Here is an 11,375-nt window from a genome sequence, read left to right as displayed (position 1 = left end):
AAGGAATGGCATCTCGTAGTGTTCTGGTGCAACCACATTGTTAGTATGCATAATAGGCGAGAAACGAGAAACTTCTTGATATAATGGGCAATAAATGGCACCAGAATATCGAAATGTTCCCCATTCCTCGTCCACAATTTGCAAGGGCATCAGAACACCATATGGGATGCCATTCCGTACCGTTAATGGATGAAGGATTGTACCTCGTGGGATATTCTGAAGCCATTTTCTTGCCCATTACAGGTCAGAATGTGGGATGAGCCTTATTTATAATGGGCACAATTGAATCCTGTCATACAGCCTGTGTCATGGACATCCGCAGAAAATTTCCTGGGAGGGTAAAGTCTGAAGACATATAATTGCATCAATAAATTTCTATTTAATTATTTAATTTTCTGGTGCTAACTTGCAAACTTTGAACTCGCAAGTTAGTTGCAAATTGCCTAAGATTCGCGTATTTCTAGTTGCAACTAAAAATCATGTAACTGTCATTGTTTTAATTACATCATGGAAATTTTTAAAAGTTCATGCAATATTTTCTAATAAATATTTGCCAACATTCACTCTAATTGGACTTTTCATTGTTCGTTAGTATTTTCAATCGAAGGACGTCATCAAAATTCATCACGCGATGCTGCAATCTTATATAATTGCTGAAACCAGAATATTTCACCTTTGTTTGCATAATTCGTCTTTGCTTTCTAGAAATGACCTTCGTTTCCAAATTAGTGGTCCAAATGCCTTCTAAATAATCGAAGTAATTTGATTTTAGCTCATTTTAAATGCTCTAAAATTGGCGAAAACTCAATTAAGCTGCCAACTATCGAACCAAGAATATTGCCATCAATTATTCTTTATATTTCGTCATATTTTACACAAAAATATGTAAAATCGTAATTTTTAAACTAAAAGTTCGTTTATTCCGGTTCATTTGTTTTATTTCCAGCTGATCTATAAACTTAATTTTTTTTTAAAATTCGGATATAAACAATTTATGGACGAGTAAACACAGCAAGAGTTTAATAAACTCAAATAAACAGAAGCGTGATCCAAAAATTGACCTAGAAATTATTTCTTCCCCCTCCGTAAACGTTGAAGTATCGAAATCGCTGTCGTAGGCAGGCGTCACGTGACGTTACGTAGTAATCAAGGTCTCGTATTTCATCTTAGTTTTTCTTGTTTGCATTTTACTTCTCTGTATTCGAAATGGACGTGACATCACAAAGAGTTTCTCGGCCCAGGAGAAATTTCCCTGGAAGGTAAGTTACTTATTATTATTGTTATTATATAGATGATAATTATTGTTAACTTTATGAGAACTTGTTCGTAAGTACAGTACATGCCAGATTTATTTTAAATACTGTATTGTACTGTTAATGTAAATTGTGCATTATAATTGTAATTTGCATGTTATTAATTACTAATTAAATTATTATGTATTTAGAGGGAGGTCCGGAAAAAGGGGGCATTATACTGGATCCAAGATGTAGAGGGATCATTACGGTCATTATACCGAGTTTAGAATTTACAGGAAACATCACAGTCACTATTAGAGGGAACATCACGGGTATTATACCGGGTCCAGAATATAGATGGGACCCAAAAATTTAGCGTTTTATATAAGAGAATACACAAAAATGTCATATTGATTTTTGTGTTTTCGTAGGATCGTTTTAAGCACTTGAGGCTCCAGCTGTTCAGAGGTGTTACACAGTTGCTATTATTAAAGAGTAGTCAGTTGAGGCCATGGTTGGGACCTTATGCGACAGCTAGGGTCTTGCTGTCGCATCTAGAGGGACAAAAGAATCTGTTGGAACCATGATTTTAGGAGGACCCAACATGTACTTTGTTTCCTCAAAGTTAAAATTTAAGAAAATAATCTTGTAAATAATATAAATATTTATAAACAGGTTTTTTTTCAAAACTTGATCAAAAATGTGTTACACATAAAAAATCAAAATTAGTTAATATTTTTGGTTTTAATACATTTAAAAAAAAAACAAGTTAACCTTCAGTTAATGAGAATATTTATGCAGCAAATCGCGATTTTTAAGATAACTTAATAATTTTTAAATGTTCCTTTCATTAAAAATCAAACGACAGAACTAAAGATATTATCATAGCCTTGTACAAAGTAGAAAAACACATGAATAAATTGCGAATTATTATGCAAATTACTAAATTTAATATCGCAGAATAATTAAAGAAAGTTTAAAATGGAAAGGAGAGTCAAAAAAATTCAAAAAATTTTTACCTTTTTCTTTTAAATTATTTATTTATTTTTTGTGGGTTTATAAAGAAAGTTGCTTAATGTATTTTTTCCTTACGATTTAACACCGAATTATCCATTTTTGTGGTAAATTTTCTTAGTGTAATTTTGTTTTAGAAAATTCCAAGAAAATATTTTCCCCTTACAAAATAAAATATTTTATAAGGAAAATATTTGAATAATAATTGAATGTTCTAGAAAATACTTCCGTCCATTTTCTAAAAATAAATAATTAAATAAATAAATAAAATTTAAAATTTATTTTTTAAATCAAACTTAAATTAAAAATTAAAAACAAAAGTAAAAAGATTAAAAAAAATTAAATTCTTTTGAATTTTTTTCCATTATTCCTTACCAGTTTTGTACGAAAACTCATTTTTGTGGCGCCCATCAGTTGCTTAGTTCAGTGGTTTTCAATCCATGGTCCGCGGAACATGGGTGCTCCGTGAAGCCAGTTCAAGTGTTCCGCGAAAAAACAAATATACAATTAAAAATTGTTGCAAAAGAAAAACCAGTACGATGTAAAATAATTTTCGTATGGGAATGTAATTATCAAACACCAATGTCATCATCTACTAGACCGAGTGCGCTTGATTTCAAAAAGGTTTGCCACCCCTGCTTTAAAGCTGATGTATTGTAAGTGTTCCGCGGAAAAATATATGAAAATTTAGTGTTCTCCGACTTCAAAAATATTGAGAACCACTGGTTAGTCGCGGGTTCGCACCCTATGAACGGCTGGCCTTTTTAGAAAACTTGTTTTATATTTTCTTAAATAATCAAAATTGACAAAAAAATGAGTCCACCAGTGGACGGATGAAACCACCGAACGCTGGTAATCAGTCGTGGGTTCGACCCTGGCCAACATGGAGTTTTCCGGAATTTTTCAATAAATAAAATAAGATTGCCTTTTCATTTAGGAATTGGTCTGTCGATAACGCTCTCGTATTTGTTTTAGAATTATATATACAACTTCTAGACAAAAAATTAGAATATTCACCTAACTGAAAGTTTAGTGCACATTTTCTCATGAACAACACAGAGTATGAAACTTTTTCGACACTACATAAACAATGTATATGTATATTTATTATACCTATTAATCAGACAAATTAACTCAAACGTTTTTTTGTTACAAATGTAAATGAAATGACAAAAAAATAGAATAACAGTTTGACCATGACAAAAAAAAAAATTAGAATATTAGCAAAAACAGCCAAACAAACACCCATAAAAGCTATATTGTAATGCAAGTTTCCGTATTGCTGAGCGGAGCAGTATAACAGTACAACATGGGGCGTAAGCGCAACATCAGTGACAGAACTAAAGATGTTATCATAGCCTCGTACAAATATGTATAATGCTCGCAGCCAACAGTCTCTAGAGTACTAAAACAACAAAACCGTGTTCAAGTTTTATCTAATAAACGCCAGAAATGTGGACGTAAAGGAGCAACGACTGCGAGGGATGAGAGAAACTCGAGAAGGATTGTCATGCAAAATCGCTTTAAGAGCAATAATCAGCACCATGCCCGATAGGTTGCGAACACTGATTATGGCAACACACCAAAATATTAAGTTTATTCTATATTTCCTATATTTAACCCACATTTAGCTAATATTCTAATTTTTTTTTGTCACAGTCAAAGTGTTATTCTATTTGTCATTTCATTTCCATTCATAAAAAAGAGCTTTTGAGTTAATTTTTCTGATTAATGGTTATAATAAATATACATATACATTGTTTATGTAGGGTCAAAAAAAAGTTTTGTACTCTGTTGTTCATGAGAAAATGTACACTAAGGTGAATATTCTAATTTTTTGTCTAGAAATTGTATGTGTAAATAATTCCATTAAAATCGTTATTTTCGTGGCTTTTTTAAAGAAAATATAAGAAAAATACTTCTAATTTTAGTCAAAAATTATCCATAAAATTTATTAAAAATTGCAAAATTTACAATAGTTACTAAAGGAAAATATTATAAGTTTAAAGAATAATGCAATAAATTCTTTAGTTATAAAATTAATCATATAGACAATAAGGCAATTTCCTTATTATTTCCTGTCTATATGATTAATTTATAAGTGCAATTTATAAATGAAAAAAAGTAACCTAAAATAAGGTAAAATTTATTTGATTTTAGAAAAATAAACAAATAAAATATATTTAAATTACTGATTCGGATTTAATCATTATTTACGAACATTTTTACAATTTTTGAAAATATGTTTTAAGTATTAAATATTAAATTTCATTATTTTGAATAGTACGTGTTGCTTGTAATTAGGTTTTGGAAACCCGTCGTAAAGCGAGCCTTTCTACTTTCCATTGTTCAATGGCATAACTCAAAGTTAAGTTCAAGAAATAATTTCCAATTTATAATACCGCACGCTGAGATAATTAACTAAAAATACGTCACCTAAATACTGCATTTTACACATTAAATACGTTCCTAATAGAAAATTTATACCGGTCACACAAGTTGGAGTCGTAAAGCGAGATGAAATGTTAACGCTACAGACAACGCTCTCGAAATTTCAGGAAATTTTTTCTTAAAAACAACTGAGCCTAATTCAATAAAATTTTGTAAAGTTATACAGCATCTCCTATAATATATATATGCAAATTTTTTATGCTTATGCCTTACTTGATAAACTTTAAACTCCTTATTTTGATTATGCCTTACTGGTTATCATACATTGCTTCTTTACTTTTCGGATTTTTTTTCTTGAAAACTACTGCAAGTAATTTGTTCAGAATTTGTAAAATTATACAGTCATTAGTCTGATATACGTGTAAATTTTTTTACGATTGTGCGTTACTTTACAAAAGTTACACGCCTTATTTAGTTACTCCTGATAATACCTGTATTTCTGGAGTGGAACAGTGATGAAAGAAGGCAACACGACACACGGACGATCTGTCAAGGAGTGGTGCCACGAGGAAGGACTTTTATACGAGAAACTGGCTCATGTTTAAATGTTGGACAGGTGAAGAAAACCCGAAAACCCCCACTAGATCACGCGAAAAATATGCAAATTTATATTCATTTACAATTTTTAAGCGTTGTAGGGACCCGTTCTGAATCAGCGGATTTCGCCCCGTCGGTTCGTCACACAAAATTAAAACAGTCAGATATTTCTACACAAAAGACTTTATTCTACACTCAGGGACCACCACTTCGCCTTTCCTCTCTCTCCCATGTCCCGAACTCCTCTCCCTGTCTCTCTTCCCGCCTTTTCTCCCTTCTTTTTATGGTTCTTTTCTATATTTATTATTTATTTTTACAACCCTTTATTACCGCGTGCAAGTGGATTGCACCCTTTTCGACAAAACCGCAAGTGAGGGAGGACGAGGAGGTCCGATATCACTACAAGCGTTATCAGCGGATATATTCTTCAATATTAAAATTTTTTTTGGTCCTATCTCGTTTTTAAATTCATTTTCATGAAGAATTTTACAGTGGCATAGCGAACATAACTGGCGCCCGAGGCACGACACTTTATTGGCGCCCCCTCCCCCTCCAGAAACACATATAGTTTGCCTTGGAGACCATTTGAACGTCCCTCTGCGAGTGACGCCCAGTGCATGATACACCCCTTTGTCCCCCTCGCTACGCCACTGGAATTTTATGCTTAGAATGTAAATTTTCATTAAAGAAATATTTATTCATCTATATATTGTGTGTCCTTGCAGGTTTTTATGCAAATTATAAACATATTTAGATTATCGTCTATACAAAAAATAATTTATCTTTGATAAACTTCAATATCTAATTAATTCATAATTATAAGTGTATATATTAACGCATATTTATAAAAAGAAGCTGTGCATTACAAGATGTAAAATCATTACAAGCCATGAAGGTGACTTCTTGTAATGATAATTTTGTAGCTGTTTGTAATGTACAAGCTTCTTGTAGCGATTGTTTTGTAGCTTCTTGTAATTTTGGTGGTTTTAGTTTTTAATGACGATTTTACGGTAATTGGTTCGATGATCCATCCGAGTAACGCGTCGTGTATTCTCTGACCATTCCCATTTTGAGAAAAACAGAACCTGAATAAAGCGGAAACCTGTCTCAATGGAAAAAGTTTTGTACACTTACCCACGGCACATGTACAAAATTTTTTCTAGGATTTGTTAATCGGTATTATTACAGAAAATTAATATGCAGAATGCAAAATATATAAATTTCCCATTTATAAACTTAAATCCAAACCTGTTTAAATGTGGCAAATAACCCAAAAGCCACGAATTTATTTTACGTATAAAAATTATCAGGTGATAAGAGAGATGAAATGGGGGCACGAACTAGTCTCAAACGTGGGGCCCTACTGTAGGGCCTCGCATTCGTGACTGGTAGAGGGAAAAGGTTACAGCCTCTACTTTTCTCCGAAAGACATAAAAAATTTATGAATAAAATCAATAAAAAATAAATTTTTATCGCTTGTTAAAAAGAAACTAACTTATATTAATTTCGTATCAAGTTTCTTACAGCAAAAATTAAAATTTTGAGGCCCCACTTTGTCTGGAATCCGGCTCTACGGGCATCATTATCTGGACGTCCTACAAATGAGAGATCTGAGCCTGTTGACCTCTGAGTCTCTATAATGTATTGAAGGCTCTTTTTAATATACCGCAGGCCTCATAAAGGCCTGCAGTATATTAAAAATAAATAAATAAAGTTATTAAAAAAACATACTTTTGATATACAAGGCATATAATATAAGAAGTGTTTCTGAAGCCCAGTCCAAATTGTCTTGCTGGCTCCTTATAAGAGGGCCCGATATCGAACAAAACATATTTTTATATACAGCCAAACCTTTAAAAAGTGGTCTCTGACGTGAATATAAAAATGGCCGTTATTTGGATGTTGTTTTGTATGCATTTTTGTTTAAAAATAAATCAATCAATCAAATATATTAATTGAGGAAGTATTCTAGAAAATTAATTAATTAATGAAGATTAATATTTTATGCAAAATATAATTAAATTCAATTACATATTGCATAAAATATTAATCTACAAACGCAACTTAATAAAAATAAATATAATTAAATTTAATTATATTTATTAAATTGTGTTTGTTTATTTTTATTAAAATAACCAGATATTTTTATGAGGAAGACTTTCTTTTCCTCATAAAACACGTAGTTGGTCGCGAATCCGCAACCAATTACTAGTGTTCACTGAAAAACTGGGCCCAGTTTAGTTTAGAAATAGGGCCCAGTTTTTACGTTGGTGAACGAACTAGTCACGTGGATTTTTCCGGCTTTACGTGTCTAACAGGAATTCCTCAAGGCCAGGCCTGCACAGTTATTCCTCAAAGGATTTCCTGAACGTGTGTGGTCCCCTTAATACTTATAAAGAGGCCAGTTTTCCGTAGAAAATTCTCCCGCGAGTCACCTCCCACTTGGCAGATGGCCCACGTGTTGCATTGCCTTATTCCATCAATCCAATCCAACTCACTTTTCGAGTCACAGCATACAATTAAACTTTTCTTCTATCAAAGCCATTTTTAATCTGTTAAATATCTAAAAATAAATTAAAACTAATTTTAAACTTTAGAAATTAAGTCTTTTTATTCCGTTTGCATGACGTTTCTATCGCGTATACATCCACAAAGTTACGTTTAAAATTGTACATGGACATTATCTTATAATCATCATCATCATGTCTTTATAATTTTCTTTATAACTTTTATAAAATACTTATATAAATGTTGAAAATTAGCAATTAATTCCTGACAGATATTTTCCTGGTAGACTTTTATGTAAATTATACAAAATATTTTTCATTTATACAGCTTTTTTTGTATTTTTATAAATGTTTATTCTTTACTTAGCCTAAAATTATATTTATTTTCTCTCGGTAGATTCTCATAAACATTTAATTTTCAATATAAATAATAATGATACTCCTTTGATAATGGTAGTGTAGTGTTGGTGTCAAGGTTGACTTCTATCTTATATAAACAGTAAAAATTTGGATTTTTTAAAAATATAATTTTAAAGATTTTATTTATTACAGAAAGGTCATGACTTTTAATAATTTATCTAATTAACCGGCGCCATTTACATGCAGAATGCTTTAATGGGCACCATTTTGTTTCAAGGATTTTGAAGAAATTGAAGTATTTCTCTAATAAAATTTATACCTAACGGTCAAAATATTAGTAAACAATTCTTGGCTTAAATTAGGCAATATAAATTCAATTTTAGAATCTATACATAAATTTAACGTAGATATTTTACTAGTTATAACTTAATTTATGATTTCCACGACCGGATTTAGACTTGTAATCATAAGCTTTAATAAATAAGAAGCCCTTACCTTGTATTAAATAATAATAATAGTTTAGGACCTCACTGTTTTAAATTTATGTCGTCATAACATGAGGCCTTAAACTGTAACTTGTTTAGCTTATACGTAAATCTTGTCCTGGTGATCACCCTATAAATATATACCTTAAACAGCTGTTTAACATATATATTATCGAATTTATTTTTAAATTATTTAATTTAAACCAAGCTGATTTCTTTAAAAAACTTTTAATTTATTCGAATAAAATCCAGTAAATTAGGCCGGATGGCCGAATGATTAACATGGCAGCTTACCACTCTGGGGAACCCGGGATTGAACACGGACGGGTCGAAAAACCCCAGGATTTTTTCGGGAGGTGGTCCATCTGGATACGTCGGGCCCCTCCCTCACCAGCCAGACGCCCCATTGTGGACCTGGTCTAACCCATAATGGGCATGTTAAAAACAGGCCCTCTTAGTGCCAACAGGGGAGGAGAGTTTAAAATAAAGGGAGGGGGAAATTGGTAAGGATATCAAAAAAACTAAATATTTGGCCTTTAAAATACTCGATACATTTGTAGTAAGGAAGTAAAAGTTAAGTAGGCTTATCAGCAGTTTGTCTGTTCTAAAATTTGGGTTAAAGTTATTTTTATTTTGTGAAATTCAGAAAAAATATCCTTAAGTAAGCCATTGCAGAACGATTACGATTAATAGAAAGATTAATTTATAGTTGTCAATCGTGTTTCTTGTAGTAAAATGGTATTGGGGCGTATCTTTAATAACAAAGTAGATATATATATATATATATAATGGGATGTTTCCCTTAAATATACGCGACAGGTATATGAACTTTTTATGTTTCATTAAAGGAGTGGGCTAGCCACGTGTGTTTTGGATTATCTTCACGTCAGGAACATCTAAATAGGGACTAGTTTCTCACTGAAGACCCTTCGGCAGATCGCCCATGTGTCGTGATGCCGTATAAGAATAAAACGAAATCGATTCGGTCAGCACATTTGTAAAATATAGGATTCGATCAATGGGATAAGGCAACGCAACACTTGGGCGATCTGCCAAGAAGGTAGTGCTATTCAGAAAGACTTTTTATAAGAAGCTGTCACCTATTTGTGTCAGTCACGCGAAGAAGACTTCCTATTGGTGAGGCGCGAACCCGCGACCAAATAATAGTGTTCATTGGTTTTATCCACTTGGCTGTCGGTGGCACTAAGAGGATCTTTTCCATTACCGTCGTGGGTTCGTCCAGGTCCACAATAGGGGCGGCCGGACGGTGAGATACGGAACTTTGTATTCGTAACAGACCTCACACGAAAAAATACTATTGAATAAGCATTTGCAATTATTTATTAAAGTAGAAATTCTATTGTCTCTCTCCGAATGCAGTCTTTTTATAGAATTTTAGTTGGATTCATTTTCTTTGTAGCTCTCGAAACAGAATTTTTCATGGTCACGCAATAGAAACGTACAATTATTATTAACATTTATTCAATTACATTTTTATAGAGTATTTGCGTGTGTCACAATAAAGTAAAACGTTCTTTTATAATTTCTCGTCCATTAATAGTTAATCTATCAAATCTTTAGAAAGAGAAGATAAAGGTGTGACGTTGAACTTAGTGATTTAAAGAAAAAGATGATATAATGTTATACAATATTACTATTCTTATAGATACTGACTTGGATCTTGCTATTGAGAGCATTAATTGAATTAAAGATATTAAAAATTGTAATTGCTTACGGAAACTTAAATCTATAGTATTAATAACGAAACTAAAAATTGAAGCCGGTTTACACTACGATTTTCCTACAACTTCCCTCAATATCTCTATTGGTATTGCATTATAAATGATATGCACGTGACATTTTTGTAAGCAGAGGCTCATCATTGACACTTCCATTTCGTCTACTTGTCTAAAATGGATCATCTACAAACGAAAACATGCCAAAATGGAAAAATTCTGAAAGCATTCTGTTGCATTCCGTTTTAAACAGGTTTTACTGTGTTTGTAGGAATAAGAGAAAACTACTGAAGAAATTACTGAATACTGGCAATTGACTTCGGTTTTGGCTGAACTCGCGGAATTTTCTTCACGTGTCTCACCTAAATAGAGGACAAGCTTCCCGTAGAAATCCTTCCAGTGCTTTCTGGCATGACTTTTAAGAGTTTCTGTAATCTTTGTTCTGCAGTTATAAAACGGAAATCAATAAAATGACAAGAATTTCAAGTTCTAGATTTCATAATTCTTCGTTAAGCAGCAGGGTACAGTTCAACTAAACATTTCTTGAAGTGTGTCCAAGTTTCAAACTTCGGTGGAGCAAACTCTTTTGTTGAGCCAAGCAAGTTAAGGCATTGTCTATTCAATACTACTATGGTACATTGTAAACACAAGAATGCCTTACCAAAAAGAAACAGGCCTATAAAGTCATTAACCTTATAACCTGGCAGTCGTCGCCTGTTTCACCACGGATATAGAACACCGTGTCTCTATAGGAACACTAAATACGATCTCCTGCCGATAACGGATTATCGTCTCCAGAGTCTCCGTCACGTCCTCTACCCAAGGAAAATTCCTACTCCTGTCCCGGATGATCGTTCGACTGTCACCTTTCTTTGAGCTGTTCCCGGTGTGCTCCGAACTCTCAAGTATAAAATACTCTAAGGACAGTCGAACGATCATCTCGTATACAAGCTGCTTTCTCCTGATTCCAGGTATTTATAACAACGCACAATTTCATGTAAACTCTCTCGCGCGAAACGTGTCCATGTCACTCTCATATCCAATGTCTAA

At 32.7% G+C, this 11,375-nt stretch overlaps 1 protein-coding gene across 1 annotated transcript in view; it reads left to right on the top strand.

Annotated features, from left to right (window-relative positions):
• The first annotated feature begins 1,191 nt into the window (after positions 1–1,191).
• The window catches only part of LOC136989439 (long-chain fatty acid transport protein 4-like), a 77,635-nt gene continuing 67,451 nt past the window's right edge, over positions 1,192–11,375 (top strand). Inside the window, exon 1 of the mRNA XM_067287587.1 lies at positions 1,192–1,259. Within this exon, the coding sequence (XP_067143688.1) occupies positions 1,207–1,259 (53 nt within the window). The 5' untranslated portion in view covers positions 1,192–1,206. The remainder of the gene's footprint in view (positions 1,260–11,375) is intronic.

The sequence above is a fragment of the Centruroides vittatus genome, unplaced genomic scaffold (assembly GCF_030686945.1).
Source record: "Centruroides vittatus isolate TY-2023 unplaced genomic scaffold, ASM3068694v2 scaffold_576, whole genome shotgun sequence".
NCBI classification, from domain to species: Eukaryota; Metazoa; Arthropoda; class Arachnida; order Scorpiones; family Buthidae; genus Centruroides; species Centruroides vittatus.
The sequence above is the reverse complement of the archived record's forward strand: the minus strand, read 5'-3'. Positions and strand labels throughout refer to the sequence as shown.